The sequence below is a fragment of the Mauremys mutica genome, chromosome 19, assembly GCF_020497125.1.
Source record: "Mauremys mutica isolate MM-2020 ecotype Southern chromosome 19, ASM2049712v1, whole genome shotgun sequence".
Classification (NCBI taxonomy): Eukaryota; Metazoa; Chordata; order Testudines; family Geoemydidae; genus Mauremys; species Mauremys mutica.
Genome location: NC_059090.1, coordinates 3,179,089 through 3,200,135, shown reverse-complemented (window position 1 = coordinate 3,200,135; position 21,047 = coordinate 3,179,089). Strand labels below are relative to the sequence as shown.

Below are 21,047 nucleotides of genomic sequence, written 5' to 3'. Positions count from 1 at the left end.
GGGATGGGTGGATGGATAGTGGATGGGACTGTTTGGGGATGGGTGGCTGGATAGTGGATGGGACTGTTTGGGGATGGGTGGATGGATAGTGGGGGGGTTTTATTTAGGGACGCGTGGATGGATAGTGGGGGGGTTTTCTTTAGGGACGCGTGGATGGATAGTGGATGTGTATTTGAGGACGGGTGGATGGATAGTGGATGGGTCTGTTTGGGGACCGGTGGATGGGTCTGTTTGGGGACGGGTGGATGGATAGTGGATGGGTCTGTTTGGGATGGGTGGATGGATAGTGGATGGGACTGTTTGGGGATGGGTGGATGGATAGTGGATGGGTCTGTTTGGGGACGGGTGGACGGATAGTGGATGGGTCTGTTTGGGGACGGGTGGAGGGATAGTGGATGGGTTTGTTTGGGACGGGTGGATGGAGAGTGGATGGGTCTGTCTGAGATGAGTGGATGGACAGTGGGTGGGTCTGTTTGGGGATGGGTGGATGGAGAGTGGATGGGTCTGTTTGGGATGGGTGGATGGATAGTGGATGGGACTGTTTGGGGACGGGTGGATGGATAGTGGATGGGTCAGTTTGGGGACGGGTGGATAGGTCTGTTTTGGGATGGGTGGACGGATAGTGGATGGGTCTGTTTGGGGATGGGTGGATGGATAGTGGATGGGACTGTTTGGGGACAGGTGGATGGGTCTGTTTGGGGATGGGTGGACGGATAGTGGATGGGTCTGTTTGGGATGGGTGGATGGATAGTGGATGGGACTGTTTGGGGATGGGTGGATGGATAGTGGGGGGGTTTTATTTAGGGACGCGTGGATGGATAGTGGATGTGTGTTTGAGGACGGGTGGATGGATAGTGGATGGGTCTGTTTGGGGACGGGTGGATGGGTCTGTTTGGGGATGGGTGGATGGATAGTGGATGGGACTGTTTGTGGATGGGTGGATGGATAGTGGATGGGACTGTTTGGGGATGGGTGGATGGATAGTGGGGGGGGGGTTATTTAGGGACGCGTGTATGGATAGTGGGGGGTTTTTGTTTAGGGACGCGTGGATGGATAGTGGATGTGTGTTTGAGGACGGGTGAATGGATAGTGGATGGGTCTGTTTTGGGGACGGGTGGATGGGCCTGTTTGGGGACGGGTGGATGGATAGTGGATGGGTCTGGGATGGGTGGATGGATAGTGGATGGGACTGTTTGGGATGGGTGGATGGATAGTGGATGGGACTGTTTGGGGATGGGTGGATGGATAGTGGGGGGGGTTTATTTAGGGACGCGTGTATGGATAGTGGGGGGTTTTTGTTTAGGGACGCGTGGATGGATAGTGGATGTGTGTTTGAGGACGGGTGAATGGATAGTGGATGGGTCTGTTTTGGGGACGGGTGGATGGGCCTGTTTGGGGACGGGTGGATGGATAGTGGATGGGTCTGGGATGGGTGGATGGATAGTGGATGGGACTGTTTGGGATGGGTGGATGGATAGTGGATGGGACTGTTTGGGGATGGGTGGATGAATAGTGGGGGGGGGTTGTTTAGGGACGCGTGGATGGATAGTGGATTTGTGTTTGGGGACGGGTGGAAGGAATTAGCTGCATTATTTCCTAAGGGTCTCTCCAGACTCCACCAACCCCTCAGTGCAGGGAAGAGGAGTTTCCCAGCTGACATCACAATGCGTCCTGGGCTAGTACTCACCTGAGGAGCTGGGTTGCCCATGTCTCATATATAACACCGATAGACCCTGTTCGCCGGTGAGCGGAATCAAATCTGGGGCCTCTGAAGTTTAGTGGATGAGCCTCTACTGCATGAGCTAAGAGCCATGTGGCCCTGCATGAGCTAAAAGCCATGAGGCTGTAGAACAGACTCATTAATCTCTCTAAGTGGTCCAGGAGGTGTGTGGGTTACATATACATTGTGGTCAATACATACCACCCCCCCACAAAGGAATCTCTGCCTCAACTGGGCTGGCAAGGTGATTGCACTCAGCATGTACCATTACTTCTGGTCTGTTCACACGTGGCTCAGGCAGTGGTCTCACCCCTTCTCAAGAGGGACCAGACTGCTCTTAGTGGGAGGGTGCTACATTCTGGAACCCCAAGCCGCAGCTCTGGCCATGACCCCCTCCTGCAGAGACTCGCAGGGAGCCAGGGATAGCTCGAGGAGGAAGAGCCAACTCACCGTACTTGGCTGCTTTAGCCGCTGCTTTGGCTGCTGCTGCCGGACTGACGACTCCTGGGGACAGAAATGTGTGGAGAATGAGACTAGGGTGGAGACGCATTCCCCAGGGATGGAATCCAACAGACCCCTGGGCATATACCGTCACAGAAAAACACTGTTCCTGCAGCATGCTTTCCCACAGCAGGGACAAGGGGGGTGCACCTGGGGATGCTCCAGATTGCAGCAGGGCATCATGGGACTCTTAGCCTTCCCCTGCAGTGGACATTACAGATCACTGCAGCAGTGAGAATCCCAGACCAAGTGGCAAGTCGTATCTCCCAGTTAAAGCAATAGTTACCTCCAATGCCGGGCACCAGGGCTCCACCAACACCAGGCACCAAGCCTCCAACTCCGGGTGCCACACCTGGTACGCGTCCAGCCCCTGTTGAGAGGTTCAGTGGTGAGGCCAGGGCAGGAAGCAGGACTGTATCCCCCTTTACTCGGGGGCCCATGATGAGGCTGTAAAGGGTGCCCTGCCATTAGCTTTAGAGAGATATGAATGGAGATCCTGGTTTGCCATCTGCTCCCCCATTATCCTCTCAGGCCATGACCAGGCAGGCATCTTACTGCCTGCTCTGGGAGTCCAGCTCCGATAGGGGCCATCCAGCCATCCCAACAGACCCACCCACTATCCTTTCCATGTCCGTCCATTCACCCACGTGATGCATAAGAAGCAGGGCCTCAGTGAAGTGCCCAGCCCCAATGCTCAATGTGCCCCACTCTGGCAGAGGCAGGTGTCACGCACTCCGTGGACATGGTAGGGTGCAAGGCTGCTACTAGCAGGTCAGACTGTTGTACCAGATATGGACTGCACACAGAGTTTCCTTCTTGGAGAGACACATCAGAGATGTTTCTTCCATGAGATCCTTTAATGCACTCTCTGGCTCTAGCTATGACCTGCTCAGATAAGGATGTTACACCTAGCGCTAACTCGTGGCTGATCAATATAGGACAATTTAGCATTCATTACATCGCCCCCTTTAAATTCTACATTTCTACCAGTACAGATCAGATTGTTAGTGTCTCTAAATCGTACTGGTTTTCTAATTACATGACCTGAATACATAACAACTAGGTCATCTGGCTGTCCATTGGCTGCAACAACTGTCTTTGGTCAGTTTGGAATCTTTGAGTCTTCTTATTCTGCATCTGCCATCTGTAGAATTTGCTCGATTGTTCTTTCTGAGGAACAAAATGTAGATGTTGATCGCTTCTAGCTGTTGAATTCTCCACTGTTGGTCTCAATCACATATGACCTGGGGGCTGAATTCTCTTTTTTTATATAACAGCTGGAGTTGTCCATCCTTTTTCTCCATCCTGTTTGACACAAACATGGCCTCCAGGTTCTAGACCCAGCAGGTGCCAGAGTGATTTCTGTTGTAAAAGTTTTCCATAAGCTCTTTTTGCCTTTGTATCCAATTTGGCTACCGTCTTCATGTCTGGCCATTTTGGAGATTGATTCTTTTCTAAAGCTGGAGCAGTAGTTCTGAGTTGTCTTCTCACAAGGAGTTGTGCTGGACTATATCCAGTAGCCAATATTGGTGTTGATCTGAAGCTCAGAAGACCAAGGAATGGATCTTCCTGCCTTAGGATTTTCTTGGGTGTCTGTACAGCTCTCTCAGCCTCTCCATTTGCTTGTTGGTAATGTGGGCTACTAGTCAGGGGCGGCTCCAGGCACCAGCATACCAAGCATGTGCTTGGGGCGGCAAGCCGCGGGGGGCGCTCTGCCAGTCGCCACGAGGGCGGCAGGCAGGTTGCCTTCGGCAGCGTGCCTGCGGAGGGTCCACTGGTCCCGCAGCTTTGGCAGACCTCTCACAGGCTGCCGCCGAATTTGCGGGACCGGGGACCTCTCGCAGGCAAGCTGCCGAAGGCAGCCTGCCTGCCGTGCTTGGGGCGGCAAAATGCCTAGAGCCGCCCCTGCTACTAGTAATATGATCAACATCATATTTAGTTCAGAATGACTTAAATTCTGCTGCAGTGAATTGTGGTCCATTGTCGTGCACTAGTTGTTCTGGAATATCAAAGTGAGCAAAAGTGCATTTCTGTTTCTCCATAACACATATTGTGTCTTTCAATTACATTATTTCTATATACCTGGAAAAATAGTCCACAATGACCTGGTAATGATGTCCTCTGAATTTGCATAAATCTGGAGCTCGTCTCTTCCAAGGTCTCTCTGGTAGGAGAGAGATGCATGATCTACCATTGTCTCAAGTTTATTTGTACTGAATCTCTTTCTAAAGTCCAATATCATCAAATCCTCTGAGTTCTTCCACCTGTCTCACTAGGCTCATGATGGCTGCCACGCTGCGGCTGAGAAGCTCTCTGATCACACGCACTCTCAATGCCCAGCTTTTGTCTTGTGTTACTGGTGAAGTGACCCATGCAGTTCCGAATACCCCCAGGGCTAATCAGAGCTGTGTCAGGGACTTCCCCTCTGGGAGGGGCAGAAGGGGATTGTAAGTCCCTTCTGAGATGATGGTCACATCTGCTCCTAAATTCATATTAAAGTTAATAGTCTTCAATCTCCAGGCTATCCTCGCATGTGATAGATTGTTTTAACAATGGCACATGATTGTCTGGAATGTTAGTCAACTCCCTGACTGCCTTGGTATGGCAAACAGTTACAAAATGTCCATATTACTTACAGGTGCATTTACTATACCTTGCACCTCAAGGTGGGGCTATGAATTTGTCCATGTTTTGTACATTCTGTCTGAAAGGCTTTGTAGTTTGCCTGGGACTCCCTCATAGCCTCAGGGTTTTTGTGGTAGTGCCTTTTTCAACTCATGCTGTGTCTGTTTACAGCTTCTAAGCTACTTTCAGATGTTTCAAGTTGCTCATGCCTTTTGTGCTACTTTTTGACAAGTTCAGCCTGCTTTGCTCTCTGTGTAGCTGTGACTAGGTTTAAATCTGTCTTTAATTGCCATTCCTGTAGCTATAGTTGTCTGTTGACTCAATAACCAGCCTGTCTCTGATATTTTCATGTTCTGCATTCCCAAAATCAGTTGTCAGCCAATACATGCAGAGCTATTATAAAACATTCAACATTATCTCCTGGTTCTTGAATTCTCTGGTGGAAAGATGCTCTTTTGTAAACTACATTTTTCTGAGGTATATAGTATGTATCAGATATAGGGAAAAGGGATAGCTCAGTGGTTTGAGCATTGGCCTGCTAAACTCAGGGTTGTGAGTTCAATCCTTGAGGGGGCAACTTAGGGATCTGGGGCAAAAATGAGTACTTGATCCTGCTAGTGAAGACAGGGGCTGACCTTTTAAGGTCCTTCCAGCTCTAGGAGATTGGTATATCTCCTATTATTATTATAACCATTTCCTAGTCATCTCTGTGACTGTCTGCAGTACAGGTAAAGGATTTAAAGATATGCTCTGTCTGCTTCCCACAGCATCAATTAACATTGATACTAGAATATCCCCCAGTTTCCTTATGGAGTCTTGTAGCAATGCAAAAGCTTGAAAAATGTGGCTTCCCGTCTGTCCATTCTGAAGGGCAGAGAAGAGTGGCATGTTGATGAGATCCCACAACCTTTGTTGCTTCTGTTTGCAACTTTTGCTGCTATTTTCCTTCCGTTTCTTTTCTCCTCTGGCGCTAGTTTACTTTCAACACCATGTTGTAGACGGAAAATTGCAGGGTTCCTACTACCAGATATGGATTGGCTACAGCACTTCCTTCAGAGAGAGAGACACTGGAGATGCGTTCATTACAAGAGCTTTCAGTGCTCTGTCTGACTTTAGCCCGGATAAGATAAGTGACACAGGGCTCCACCTAGTGGCCAAAGAGTAAAATATAGTTTAACATCCTGTTACAGCGGGGATAGGTCTGCAAAGGCCTGGGCTGTGCCTGGTGGCATCAGAGACATGTAAGGGGAATGCAGGCTGAGCACGCCCCACCAGGTGATCCCCTGTGCCATGGGACCCTCGTCTCCTGCTGCGCAGCATGGACTGGTCTCCGTCTGTGCTCCATGCTGTTGACCCTCCTCATGATGGCCCGTCTGAATTAACAGATGCCAGTGATGCCAGAGGCTACAGATGCCAGCAAAAAGGACTCTGCCCTGCAACTGAGGAGCCCTGGGGGAAAGGGCATCGTTGCAGAGCAGTAAGAGAGGAGGAGCTCACTCACCGTATGCTGCTGCTTTCGCTGCTGCTTTCGCTGCTGCCACTGCTGCCGGGCTTACAGCTGTTTGGGACACAGTAGAGAGAGAGTCAGGGCTCTGAGATGGGCAGAACACAACCCCACAGGGCCAATCATGCAACTTCACCTCCAACTCCTGGGACACCGCCGACACCGGGCACCACGCCAGGGACACCGCCGACACCAGGGATACCGCCGACACCGGGCACCACGCCAGGGAAACCACCAACACCGGGCACCAGGCCTCCAACACCAGCCGCGCCTGCAGAGTTAAAGGAGAGAAACCCAGTCCCAGTCAATGCAAACTCTAAGTGCCAGCGCAGCCGGGCCAGTGCAATTCTGCTGCTCTGCGCTCCCGTCATGTCAGACACACTGTAAACATCCTGCGCCATCCTGCCTGTTCCTCTCAGCCCTACACGAGAGGGTCAGTCCGATGGGATAGGGATTCATTCTCCAGGGGGACGAACCATCTTCTCCAACAGGAACTAGGGAAGGTGTTAAAAAGCAACTGCTAAAGTTATACAAGTCTGTCAGATTGGATAACATACACCCAAGAGTGTAAAAGAGCTGGCCGAGGAGGTCCCAGAGCTGTTGATGTTGCAATACATCTTCAAACCTGGGAAAGTCCCAGATGACTAGAAAAATGCCAGTGTGCGCCAGTATTCAAACGGGCAGGTGGGACGACCTGGGTAGCTATAGGCCAGGTAGCCTGACATCGATCCTGGGTAAAGTCATGGAAGGCTGACACAGATTGCAGTCAGGACAGTATTAAGAATGGCAGCATGGCCTTACAGAGAAGAGATTCTGTCAAACAAGCCTGGCATTGTTTGTGAGGAGAATACAAGTCTGGGTGACAAAGACAACTCTGTGGTTATTAACAGAGAGGTGTGGCTCCTTCATGGTGCCCAGCCAGAGCGAAGACAAAGCGGGAGGCCAACAGGGGCCAGTTGTGACTCCTAGCTCCTCGGCACTTGGCCCCAGACTAACATAAGGTGCAGGGGGGATTTTAATTTACGTTGTTGGCGACAGGTCCCTCTGGGATCAAGTGTCAGTGGGAAATTATCTGTAGCAGAACCTAGCTCTGGGAGATGCCCTCCCTTCCCTTGCCCTGACCACCCCTCTTCTCCCTACCTGACACCCCTTCCTCCACCCCAACATGCCCCTCCCCCGACCATCGCTCCCCTCCTTCAATTGACAGCCCTCCGCTCCTACACCTTGACACACGTCTCCTCTCCCTCACCCGAAGTGCCCCTCCCCTCCTTCACCTGACACTCCCTTTCCTCTCCCCCAGCACACTCCCTGCCTCACCCAACACCAGATGGCAGAGCTGGCTGAGGTCAGCGGAGCCAACTCAGCCAGCGTTCCACCACATGGATTCCCCCTACACCAGGAATTCCCCATGGCCCTGCTCTCCCTTCTTGCATGCTGCAGCGTGCGCTTGATGGACTGGGAACTGAGGTCGTTATGAATGAAGTGGATTCACACAGGCTGATGATGGAGCTTGTGAAAGTAGAATGAATTATATTGTAAAAATAGAGAGGATTAAAGAACTGCTGTATGTATGTAAGAGGGTGGGAGAGGAATAGCTCAGTGGTTTGAGCATTAGCCTGCTAAACCCAGGGTTGTGAATTCAATCCTTGAGGGGGCCATTTGGGGATGGGTCGTGCTTTGAGCAGGAGGTTGAATTCAATGATCTCTTAAGGTCCCTTCCAACCCTAATAATCTATGATTCTATCCCTTAAAGTAAAGAATGTTAAAATACAGGTGTCAGGAAAAGAAACATTAAGGCATAAACAATGAGTCCACATAAGGTAATGGTGAAAAATTAGCAAAAGTTAGTAAGGAAATTAACTCTGTATGTCTAGCCTGCAGTAAACTTGTCAGTTCTGCTCCCTTCTTATCTGTATAAATTGAGGTAGTGTGGGTCTTGCATGGTGCTCACATTATCTGGCTGTGCTAATAAAACAGTGTGGTCTAACAAATTGTGAGTCCTGAGTCTGACTCTGACAAACTGAAAAGATCATGCCCCAGGCCCTGGCGAGGGGCTCTGGGAATTCACTGACCTGCACATCCCAAACAGCTTCGCCCGCAGCCCTCTAAGCTGAGCCACGGGGCAGCAGCCTGCCCAGAGTGACAGGGGAACGCGCTCTGTGCCATCACACTGTCCTAGGCTTCCCCACGCTCTCTGCTGGCTGCAGGGAGCCTGGCTTGTAGCCGGAGCTGGGCTCCCAGCTCGCTCGCTGCCCACCCTGCCCCCATCGCCAGTGGACCGCAGGCAGGAGCTCTCTGCCATGTGCTGCAGGACAGGGTGAAGCTCCCGGGGGAACGGGGAGGGGAGGGATGTGAGTACTTCCCAGACATGCCAGTGGCTCTGCTGATCGCTCCCAAAGGGACAGACAGTCTCTGGGCTCGGACCCCAGGAGCTACATGGTTCCAGGAGTGACAGGCGGGCACCCCATCACTATGGGCTGCATGGAGGGAGAAGGGGGAGGGAGCCAGCTTACCGTACTTGGCGGCTTTTGCTGCTGCTGCTGCTGCCGCTCCCGCTGGTATTCCAGCTGTTTGGGACACAGTAGAGAGAGAGTCAGGGCTCTGAGATGGGGAGAACACAGCCCCACAGGCCCATCGACAGGGCCAATCATGCAACTTCACCTCCAACTCCTGGGACACCGCCGACACCAGGCACCACGCCAGGGACACCGCCGACACCAGGGATACCGCCGACACCGGGCACCACGCCAGGGACACCACCAACACCGGGCACCAGGCCTCCAACACCAGCCGCGCCTGCAGAGTTAAAGGAGAGAAACCCAGTCCCAGTCAATGCAAACTCTAAGTGCCAGCGCAGCCAGGCCAGTGCAATTCTGCTGCTCTGCGCTCCCGTCACGTCAGACACACTGTAAACATCCTGCGCCATCCTGCCTGTTCCTCTCAGCCCTACACGAGAGGGTCAGTCCGATGGGATAGGGATTCATTCTCCAGGGGGACGAACCATCTTCTCCAACAGGAACTAGGGAGGGTGTTAAAAAGCAACTGCTAAAGTTATACAAGTCTGTCAGATTGGATAACATACACCCAAGAGTGTAAAAGAGCTGGCCCAGGAGGTCCCAGAGCTGTTGATGTTGCAATACATCTTCAAACCTGGGCAAGTCCCAGAAGACTAGAAAAATGCCGGTGTGCGCCAGTATTCAAACGGGCAGGTGGGACGACCTGGGTAGCTATAGGCCAGGTAGCCTGACATCGATCCCGGGTAAAGTCATGGAAGGCTGACACAGATTGCAGTCAGGACAGTATTAAGACTGGCAGCATGGCATTCAGCATGGTCTTAGCATGTGAGGAGAATACAGTTGGGGAGACAAAGGCAACTATGTGGCCATAACAAAGGGGGACTGGCACCTTCAGACAAAGCAGGAGGCCAACGGGGGCCAGTCGTCACTCCCAGATCCTCAGAACTCGGCCCCAGACTAAGATAAGGTGTGGGGGGGATTTTAATTTACATTGCTGGCGATAGGTCCCTCTGGGACCAGGTGCCAGTGGGAAATTATCTGTAGCAGAACCTAGCTCTGGGAGATGCCCTCCTTTCCCTCTCTTTGACCCCCTCTCTCCTTCTCCATCTGACACCCCCTCCTCCAGCTCAACATGCCCTTCCCTTCCTCTGGCTGCCTTTCCCCTCCCTTGCTGACACCCCCTCCTCCACTCCAACACCCCCCTCTCCCTGACAACCCTTCCCCTCCTTCATCTGAGACCCCCATTACGGCCTAACACACCTCTCCTCTCCCTCACCCGAAGTGCCCTTCCCCTCCTTCACCTGACACCCCCTTTCATAGAATCATAGAATCTCAGGGTTGGAAGGGACCTTAGGAGGTATCTAATCCAACCCCCTGCTCAAAGCAGGATCAAACCCAAGTAAATCATCCCAGCCAGGGCTTTGTCAAGCCTGACCTTAAAAACCTCTAAGGAAGGAGATTCCACTACCTCCCTAGGGAACCCATCCCAGTGCTTCACAGAGCCCTACTAGTGAAAAAGTTTTTCCTAATGTTCAACCTAAACCTCCCCCTCTGCAACTTGAGACCATTACTCCTTGTTCTGTCATCTTCTACCACTGAGAACAGTCTAGATCCATCCTCTTTGGAACCCCCTTTCAGGTAGTTGAAAGCAGCTATCAAATCCCCCCTCATTCTTCTCTTCTGCAGACTAAACAATCCCAGTTCCCTCAGCCTCTCCTCATAAGTCATGTGCTCCAGCCCCCTAATCATTTTTGTTGCCCTCCGCTGGACTCTCTCCAATTTATCCACATCCTTCTTGTAGTGTGGGGCCCAAAACTGGACACAGTACTCCAAATGAGGCCTCACCAGTGCTGAATAGAGGGGAATGATCACGTCCCTCGATCTGCTGGAAATGCCCCTACTTATACAACCCAAAATGCCATTAGCCTTCTTGGCAACAAGGGCACACTGTTGACTCATATTCAGCTTTTCGTCCACCGTAACCCCTAGGTCCTTTTCTGCAGAACTGCTGCCCAGCCATTCGGTCCCTAGTCTGTAGCGGTGCATGGGATTCTTCCGTCCTAAGTGCAGGACTCTGCACTTGTCCTTGTTGAACCTCATCATATTTCTTTTGGCCCAATCCTCTAATTTGTCTAGGTCCCTCTGTATCCTATCCCTACCCTCCAGCGTATCAACCACTCCTCCCAGTTTAGTGTCATCTGCAAACTTGCTAAGGGTGCAGTCCACACCATCCTCCAGATCGTTAATGAAGATATTGAACAAAACCGGCCCCGGCACCGACCCTTGGGGCACTCCACTTGATACCGGGTGCCAACTAGACATGGAACCATTGATCACTACCCGTTGAGCCCGACCATCTAGCCACTTTTCTATCCACTTTACCATCCATTCATCCAGCCCATACTTCTTTAACTTGCTGGCAAGAATACTGTGGGAGACCGTATCAAAAGCTTTGCTAAAGTCAAGAAATAGCACATCCACTGCTTTCCCCTCATCCACAGAGCCGGTTATCTCATCATAGAAGGCAGTTAGGTTAGTCAGGCATGACTTGGCCTTGGTGAATCCATGCTGACTGTTCCTGATCACTTTCCCCTCCTTTAAGTGGTTCAGAATTGATTCCTTGAGGACCTGCTCCGTGATTTTTCCAGGGACTGAGGTGAGACTGACTGGCCTGTAGTTCCCTGGATCTTCCTTCTTCCCTTTTTTAAAGATGGGCACTACATCTTCTCCCCCAACACGCCCCCTGCCTTGCCCAGCACTAGATGGCAGAGTCGGTTGGGGGCAGCAGAGTCAACTCAGCCAACCTTGCACCACATGGATTCCTTCTATACCAGGAATTCCCCATAGCCCTTCTCTCCCTGCTCTCATGGTGCAGAGTGCTTTTGATGGGCTGGGAACTAAGATCCTTATGTATGAACTCAGGCAGCTGGAGGCTGACAAAGAAAACACCGCCTACCAGCAAACCCTGGACTTAAAAGACAAAGAAATTGATGCCCAGAGGCGAACAGGGATTTTACATGTTCTGCCTCCGCCATCAAGTGCCCAAGACACTGGCGGGAAGTTCAGGAGCAGGGTGTGATGTTGCACTCCATATGCTTTATGGAAATATGCTTATGAATATGACATAACTGGAATATGCTTTACACTAAATACCCCCTGTATGGTGTCATTAGAAAGCTTGTAATCTACTAAATGAGTTCATCCTATTTGTTTGCATGTCTTATTTCTATATCTAGAGTTAGGAGAATAAGATATAGACTTGTATCACTGATGTATACATATTAAGTGGAGGCCATCATGGGTGCTCCAGCAAGAATCAGTTGTAAATGGCCTTAGTTACGTGAAAGCCTTCATGTGTATGTGTGGGTCAGCCCACGGGTAATGGAGACTAGGGGTCTTACAGTGACATGTGACCATGTCACCTGATAACGAAATCCATCTTAAATCCGGTACTTTTCCATTTAGAAGGAGGGGTGGGGACCCAGAGAGACAAAAGATTCCTGCCTTGTGCCAAACCTATAAAAGGGGGTGGAGCAGGACAAAGGGGGGGCAGTCATGAGAAAACCCCTGCGTACCACCTGAGATGGCTGCTGAAACTAAAAAGGATTGTACCAGGAGAAGGACTGGACCCAGACTAGGAAGGAGTCTAGCCTGTGAAAGAAGCTCATTGGACCATCTCTCAGGGTGAGCTATTACCTGTAATCAGTTTCTTAATGTATTAGGCTTAGACTTGCGTGTTTTTGTTTTATTTTGCTTGGTGACTAACTTTGTTCTGTCTGTTATTACTTGAAACCACTTAAATCCTACTTTTTATACTTAATAAAATCACTTTTGTTTATTGATAAACCCAGGGTAAGTGATTAATACCTGGGGGAGCAAACAGCTGTGTATCTCTCTATCAGTGTTATAGAGGGCGAACAATTTATCACTTTACCCTGTATAAGCTTTATACAGAGTAAAACTGGGTTCAGGCTCCCAAAAAGGCTGAACACTGGGTGCTGGGAAAGTCCCTGTTAACTAAGAAGCCCCTGGGCTGAGTGAATCTCAGTTTCAGTGAACTGCAGACAGGTGTGGCCCAACCTCTGGCTCTATGCTGGAGCTGACTAGAGTGTCCAACTCAGCAAGACAGGAGTGGAGGGGGGACTGTTCTGGCAGGAGGCATGTTCTCAGTGTATCCCAGCTCGACAGTCTCGAGGAGAGTCTCTGTGACCAAACCCATCACAGGCTCATTAAGGGGAATCCACGCTACCAAAGGCTATCACAGGATCTGTGTACAATGAAGATTCTCAGACGGAGCACGTAAACAATGGACAAATTTTGACTCAGGTCATAGCAAAAGATTTTTCCAGCAAGCAGGAAGAACCTATAAAGGAGGAGAAGTGACATCAACACTTGGCCTCACTCCCCTCACAACTCAACACCTGGAAACATGTCTGGAGAACAAAGCCTTTGAACAGAGGAGGTGGTCTCAGGCTGAAAAGAGGAATCCCAGGCTGTGTATGAAGGAACTATACCATTAGGGTGAGACAATGCTTGATTCAAATCCTATCTAGTGTATAGAACTCAGATTACATTTCTATTTTTATTTCTTAGGTAACCAACTTTGATCTCTACGCTTACTACTTATAATCACTTGAAATATCTCTGTCTGTCGTTAATAAATCTGTTTTATATTTTACCTAAAACAGTGTGTTTTGGTTGAAGAGCTTGGGAAATCTCAGCTCAGTTTACAAAAGCTGGTGTGTGTCTTCTCTGCATTGAGGGATGGGTGGACTGGGTAATGAACTTACACGGCTCAGGCTTCTGACCAGGGCAGAACAGTACAGCCCTGGGGTCCTAGGCTGAGGAGCTGCGGGAATTGGCTGGAGCCCCTCTTGTTGGTTAGTGAGTGGCTGGCAAAAGCATTCAAGTAACTCAGCTGGGTGTGTCCCTGCCCGTGGATGTCTGTGTAAGTGTAGTACCTGGAGAGATTTGCAGCTTGTCACAGCGTCACAGTGTGACAGGGAGTCCAGGTTGGTGAGACAGAGGGCTCAGCAGTATCCCAGGTCCAGGTTTCACCCTGAGGAATCCGTGACACCTGGGCCCTGGCAAGGGGCTCTGGGAATTCACTGACCTGCACATTCCAAAGAGCTTTGCCCGCAGCCCTCTAAGCTGAGCCACGGGGCAGCAGCCTGCCCAGAGTGACAGGGGAACGCGCTCTGTGCCATCACACTGTCCTAGGCTTCCCCACGCTCTCTGCTGGCTGCAGGGAGCCTGGCTTGTAGCCGGAGCTGGGCTCCCAGCTCGCTCGCTGCCCACCCTGCCCCCCATCGCCAGTGGACCTAAGGCAGGAGCTCTCTGCCATGTGCTGCAGGACAGGGTGAAGCTCCAGGGGGAACGGGGAGGGGAGGGATGTGAGTACTTCCCAGACATGCCAGTGGCTCTGCTGAGAAAGCTCATGCTGCAAAACGTCTGTTAGTCTATAAGGTGCCACAGGATTCTTTGCTGCTTCTTCCAAAGGGACAGACGGTCTCTGGGCTCGGACCCCAGGAGCTACATGGTTCCAGGAGTGACAGGCGGGCACCCCATCACTATGGGCTGCATGGAGGGAGAAGGGGGAGGGAGCCAGCTTACCGTACTTGGCGGCTTTTGCTGCTGCTGCTGCTGCTGCCGCTCCCGCTGGTATTCCAGCTGTTTGGGACACAGTAGAGAGAGAGTCAGGGCTCTGAGATGGGCAGAACACAGCCCCACAGGCCCATCGACAGAGCCAATCATGCAACTTCACCTCCAACTCCTGGGACACCGCCGACACCGGGAACCACGCCAGGGACACCGCCGACACCAGGGATACCGCCGACACCGGGCACCACGCCAGGGACCCCACCAACACCGGGCACCAGGCCTCCAACACCAGCCGCGCCTGCAGAGTTAAAGGAGAGAAACCCAGTCCCAGTCAATGCAAACTCTAAGTGCCAGCGCAGCCAGGCCAGTGCAATTCTGCTGCTCTGCGCTCCCGTCATGTCAGACACACTGTAAACATCCTGCGCCATCCTGCCCGTTCCTCTCAGCCCTACACGAGAGGGTCAGTCCGATGGGATAGGGATTCATTCTCCAGGGGGACGAACCATCTTCTCCAGCAGGAACTAGGGAAGGTGTTAAAAAGCAACTGCTAAAGTGATACAAGTCTGTCAGATTGGATAACATTCACCCAAGAGTATAAAAGAGCTGGCCGAGGAGGTCCCAGAGCTGTTGATGTTGCAATACATCTTCAAACCTGGGAAAGTCCCAGATGACTAGAAAAATGCCAGTGTGCGCCAGTATTCAAACGGGCAGGTGGGACGACCTGGGTAGCTATAGGCCAGGTAGCCTGACATCGATCCCGGGTAAAGTCATGGAAGGCTGACACAGATTGCAGTCAGGACAGTATTAAGACTGGCAGCATGGCATTCAGCATGGTCTCAGCATGTGAGGAGAATACAGTTGGGGAGACAAAGGCAACTATGTAGCCATAACAAAGGGCGACTGGCGCCTTCATGGTGCCGGGTCAGAGTGCAGACAAAGCAGGAGCCCAACGAGGGCCAGTTGTGACTCCCAGATCCTCAGAACTCGGCCCCAGACTAAGGTAAAGTGCGGGGGGAGGGGGACTTTGATTTACATTGCTGGCGATAGGTCGCTGTGGGACCAGGTGGCCCTTCTCTCCCTTCTTGCATGCTGCAGCGTGCGCTTGATGGACTGGGAACTGAGGCCGTAATGTATGAAGTGGATTCACATAGGCTGATGATGGAGCTGAAAAAATCATGCCCCACAGTGAGGAAGTGGGACTGGTTTTAATGTTCCCTCTGAATACTGTGGGGGGGGCCTCAGCTCTGGCCGACCCTCTGTCGCCTGGCAACTAATGGCCAGGCCCTTCCCCCCTGCAAGGGGATGCTAAAGGTGTTGGAGTCAGAGAGATCAGGTGACCTCCTGGCCCGGGGAAGAGACACAGCCCAGAGAGGAGGGGCTGGAGTGGGGTTGGGAGTTTGGAAGCTGGCTGGAAGATGGAGGGGAGCCCCGAGGAGGCTTGGGCCTCCCAGTGGGGCTGTGGCCTCCCTGGGGCCCCAGATGGACCTAACTAAGGGGGGGTCTTGTTGTGTGTACTGGCAAGACCTGTCGTGGACCGTGTTCCTGTCATCTAAATAAACCTGTTTTACTGGCTGGCTGAGAGTCACGTCTGACTGCAAGGTGGGGGTGCAGGACCCTCTGGCTTCCCCAGGAGCCCGACTGGGTGGACTCACTGTGGGAAGCGCATGGAGAGGCACATGCTGAATGCTACGTGTGAGCTTCCTGCCCTGCAGACAGTCTGCTCCAAGGGAGAGGAGGCTTCCCAAAGTCCTGCCTGGCTTTGTGGGGAGCAGTTCCAGAGCATCGCCGGGGACTCTGTGACACCCAGGCCCTGGCGAGGGGCTCTGGGAATTCACTGACCTGCACATCCCAAACAGCTTTGCCCGCAGCCCTCCAAACTGAGCCACGGGGCAGCAGCCTACCCAGAGTGACAGGGGAACGCGCTCTGTGCCATCACACTGTCCTAGGCTTCCCCACGCTCTCTGCTGGCTGCAGGGAGCCTGGCTTGTAGCCGGAGCTGGGCTCCCAGCTCGCTCGCTGCCCACCCTGCCCCCCATCGCCAGTGGACCGAAGGCAGGAGCTCTCTGCCATGTGCTGCAGGACAGGGTGAAGCTCCAGGGGGAACGGGGAGGGGAGGGATGTGAGTACTTCCCAGACATGCCAGTGGCTCTGCTGATCGCTCCCAAAGGGACAGACGGTCTCTGGGCTCGGACCCCAGGAGCTACATGGTTCCAGGAGTGACAGGCGGGCACCCCATCACTATGGGCTGCATGGAGGGAGAAGGGGGAGGGAGCCAGCTTACCGTACTTGGCGGCTTTTGCTGCTGCTGCTGCTGCTGCTGCTGCCGCTCCCGCTGGTATTCCAGCTGTTTGGGACACAGTAGAGAGAGAGTCAGGGCTCTGAGATGGGGAGAACACAGCCCCACAGGCCCATCGACAGGGCCAATCATGCAACTTCACCTCCAACTCCTGGGACACCGCCGACACCAGGCACCACGCCAGGGACACCGCCGACACCAGGGATACCGCCGACACCGGGCACCACGCCAGGGACACCACCAACACCGGGCACCAGGCCTCCAACACCAGCCGCGCCTGCAGAGTTAAAGGAGAGAAACCCAGTCCCAGTCAATGCAAACTCTAAGTGCCAGCGCAGCCAGGCCAGTGCAATTCTGCTGCTCTGCGCTCCCGTCATGTCAGACACACTGTAAACATCCTGCGCCATCCTGCCTGTTCCTCTCAGCCCTACACGAGAGGGTCAGTCCGATGGGATAGGGATTCATTCTCCAGGGGGACGAACCATCTTCTCCAGCAGGAACTAGGGAGGGTGTTAAAAAGCAGCTGCTAAAGTTATACAAGTCTGTCAGATTGGATAACATACACCCAAGAGTGTAAAAGAGCTGGCCCAGGAGGTCCCAGAGCTGTTGATGTTGCAATACATCTTCAAACCTGGGCAAGTCCCAGAAGACTAGAAAAATGCCGGTGTGCGCCAGTATTCAAACGGGCAGGTGGGACGACCTGGGTAGCTATAGGCCAGGTAGCCTGACATCTATCCTGGGCAAAGTCATGGAAGGCTGACACAGATTGCAGTCAGGACAGTATTAAGAATGGCAGCATGGTCTTACAGAGAAGAGATTCTGTCAAACAAGCCTGGCATTGTTTGGGATGAGAATACAAGTCTGGGTGACAAGGGCAACTATGTGGCCATAATAAAGGGAGGACTAGACCCTTCATGGTGCTGCATGCACTGAAGGGGTAGAGGGCCATCTTACCGTACTTGGCTGCTTTTGCTGCTGCTGCTGCCGCTGCTGCCGCTGGGCTTCCAGCTCCTGGGGATAAAGGAAGGAGAGGAAATCTCAGAAACCTGACAATACACAGACACAGAACACAGCAGGCACATCGGCAGAGCCCGGTAAGCATATTCACTTGCCACCCTTGCAGCCCCTGGGACATCCCCGATTCCGGGCACGAAACCAGGAACTCCACTGACACCAGGCCTGGAGCACCACCAGACCCTGGCAGGGCTCCAGCACCTGCAGAGAGCAACAGGAGTGAGACACAGCACGAGATAGGAGCACAGGGAGGAGAACCAGTCCTCCAAGGAGAGAGGAGGGAAGTCCAGGAAAACGGAGACCGTGTGCCCTGCTCTGTCCTGGGCAGGCGTGAAGAGCAGACTGGCCTCTTGCTCCAGGAACATCCTGCTTCACCAGTGCAGCTGGAGCCCAGCTTCGATTGGCAGCTGTTTTTGGAGTGAGAAGGAAGCCCCACTTCTGGGATGCCCCCTCCCAGGCCTCCGCCCAGGAACTGGTCCTGGAGTGCCAGCACCACCACAAAGGGATGATGGAGCAAGAGGGGAGTTTTGCCTCCATCCAAATCCACCCTGGACACTCACGACTGAAAAGGGCTGACTAAACGGGGTGCCCTTTGCAGGAGAAAGCGGGGAGCAGCTGTCCAAGCCTTCCCGCTGCTCCCAGTGCAGAGCCCGCCCCGTCTCTGCGGGGCCGGCCTCTCCCAGCCTGGGACGGGACACACCCCTGTGTGCGCTCTGGGCTAAAGCCCTGGGAGTCAGGGCGCACTCTGATCCTGCAGCATGCTGCGCACCATGGACCTGATTGTCCTGGTTACACTTTGCACAGCGGGTCACTCCAGGGCAGTGACGCTGGTGATACGGTAGGAGAACCTGCGCTAGCCTTTGCGTTTATAAGGCCAGAGAGCAATGTTGGGACGGAAGGGGACACAGCTGGTTGCCTGGAAGGATTCCCTGTGCTGTGGTGCAACAGGCATTGCCTGCACTCAGAGGTGGTGTACTCAGAGCTGCCACTAGAGGGCACTCAAACCCTTATGTGCCTGCCTGTCCTGTGGCTGACAGACTGAGAATCAATGGAGCTGGTTGGGGAGTGAGGAGCAGGGGCCCTTTGTGTACACACACACACTAGTGCACTGCACTGATGCCACAGCTTGCGGGTGCTCCGTGTGAAGGACCCTACTGAACCCAGACACAACCGGCGCCCAGCGTTGCTGCGGAAATGAATCTGATGTGTATATCCCCACTGAAATCAGGGGGTGCCTCTTAGCTGAGCGTTGGAGGGGAACCAGAGCCGTGTCGCACGCACATTCACCATTGCTCACACACTCACACATGACACTGTCTGGGAGCAGCGTTTTCGAAAGCAAAGATTGCACACACACCCCCCAGCTTCCAAGAGAATGCAACTGCTGTCGCGGAGCTGAGAGCTCCTGGGGAAACACATTACAACACACAGCTAGCAGAACGGAATCTGCCCGGACAAGCTGCCCTCCTCCCCATCAATGCTCCGCTAGTGCAGATCTGCTTGGAGTGACACTAGTGTGAATACACAGACCTCCCCAGACCCCAGAGAGCTTCTCCCGCTGACATAGCTACCGCTGCTCGCAGGGGCTGGAGTAATTAAGGTGACGGGAGCGCTCTCCCACCTGCACTAGCAGCCCTACAGTGGCACAGCAGCACTGCTGGAAGCTGTCTAGTGTAGCCATAGCCTGGGTTCCCAGGAGCTCAGCTGTGCAGGTCTCAGAGGGAGCCATACAACCCTTCTGAAAGGAAGAAAAGAGCTGTGAAATGTCCTGGCTTTAAAGTCTGATATCGGAGGCCCTTCTAGTGCAGAATATCCCATCAGGCCGCTGAAATCCCCCTCTGCAGGCAGGGGATAACGTTCTCCCTCTCGCCCTGCAGGGCTGGGTAACCCAGCTTTTAATCAGGACAGAGAAGAACTGTCCCTGGGGCAGGGCTGAGTCCTGCCTACCCTGGACCGTGGCATCCTTTATCCTCTGAAACTGCTCCAGGTGGGTCCATCCCGGGGAGATGGATTGTGGGCTCAGGACAGGTGAAAAGGTCAAAGATGCATCATCAATCTGTTTATCTCACGGCTCAGCTGTTTGCCCTATGGTGCTGATTCATCAGAGACTCTGTGCCAGGCATGCCACAAGGGAGACCCAGCACCTCCCAGACAGCGACTGCCCGAGTCAGCCCTTAAGAGCTGCTCGTCCCAGTGGGCCTGCAGGGAACAATCAGAGCCCACTCACCATACGCTGCTGCTTTTGCTGCTGCTACTGCTGCTGCCTGGCTTCCAGCTCCTGGGTCACAAGGGAAGAGAGTCAGGGCTCTGAGATGGGGAACGCAGCCCCACAGGCCCATCGGCTGGGCTAGTCAAGCACATTTACCTGCAACCCCTGGGACACCTGCAACTCCAGGGAGACCCCCAACTCCGGGCACCAGGCCTCCGAGGCCTCCGATTCCAGGGATGCCAGCAGCACCAGGCACGACGCCAGCACCTGCAGAGAGCACAGGAGCCAGACGAGCATTGGCACTCTGGTGCAGAGAGTGCAGAATGGCCCAAACCCCAGGAGAATCAGTGGTCAGGGCCCACTCCGGAGTGAACGGAGCAGCAAGCTCCCCGCAGCGTCCTGGAGGGGCCCCGCTCACCAGGCAGCCCTGCCGGTGCCCCTGCCTGCTGGGGAATGGCACAGTGAGGCCAGACCTCCCAGCTAGGCAGGGCTCGCTGGCTTCGCCGTGTCGCCCCATGCACCAGTCGTTATGTCATTCGTGGGGCACTGGCTGCAACATGCTCTCCCAGCCAGACGCGAGGCCTGGCCTGGCAGTGCAGGGCTGGTGGAGCATGCCCAGACTGAGGTGCTGACTGCTCTGCTGGGCCCATTAGTCCCTGTTGCCCTGGATCGTTGCTGATGTGCTACTGCCCGAGAGGCCTGGCAGAGAGCAGCCCACACGCCCCCCCCACCGGCCAGAGCGGTGCAGGACGTGTGAACACGCACATGATGCCCATCCTCTCCAGGTGGCAGGGGAAGTCGCTCCCATGCTCTGCTCCTGGGCGTCCCCCAATGGGACACCAGTGCCTGGCCTTCAGGGGATCCCTCTCCTGGGTCTCCATCTTGGTTCACTGGTCCCCCAGTGGGACCTTTACCCTGCCCTGGGGTACCCCAGCTCCACATCCCTAGGTTTTCCCCACTGCCCCACCCACTGAGCTGCAGGCCCTACCTGGTCTGCAGTTCCATGGCTCACAACAATGGCTCTGCCAGGCTGTACTGAGCGGTGCAGGGACAGTCTGAGG

General features: G+C 53.5%; 1 protein-coding gene across 5 annotated transcripts in view; it reads right to left on the bottom strand.

Annotated features, from left to right (window-relative positions):
- Positions 1-21,047, bottom strand: part of ELN (elastin) — a 97,745-nt gene that overhangs the window by 22,047 nt on the left and 54,651 nt on the right. For 4 of the 5 annotated variants that reach the window (XM_044993643.1, XM_044993645.1, XM_044993644.1 and 1 more), the window contains 12 exons: positions 20,143-20,253; positions 17,718-17,774; positions 16,906-17,040; positions 16,749-16,811; positions 14,631-14,765; positions 14,480-14,536; positions 9,012-9,146; positions 8,864-8,917; positions 6,487-6,621; positions 6,348-6,404; positions 2,508-2,591; positions 2,171-2,224 (listed from right to left, as the gene is read on the bottom strand). In XM_044993643.1, coding sequence (XP_044849578.1) covers positions 2,171-2,224; positions 2,508-2,591; positions 6,348-6,404; positions 6,487-6,621; positions 8,864-8,917; positions 9,012-9,146; positions 14,480-14,536; positions 14,631-14,765; positions 16,749-16,811; positions 16,906-17,040; positions 17,718-17,774; positions 20,143-20,253 — 1,077 coding nt within the window. The remainder of the gene's footprint in view (positions 1-2,170; positions 2,225-2,507; positions 2,592-6,347; positions 6,405-6,486; positions 6,622-8,863; positions 8,918-9,011; positions 9,147-14,479; positions 14,537-14,630; positions 14,766-16,748; positions 16,812-16,905; positions 17,041-17,717; positions 17,775-20,142; positions 20,254-21,047) is intronic. The other variant, XM_044993647.1, reaches the window with a different exon arrangement.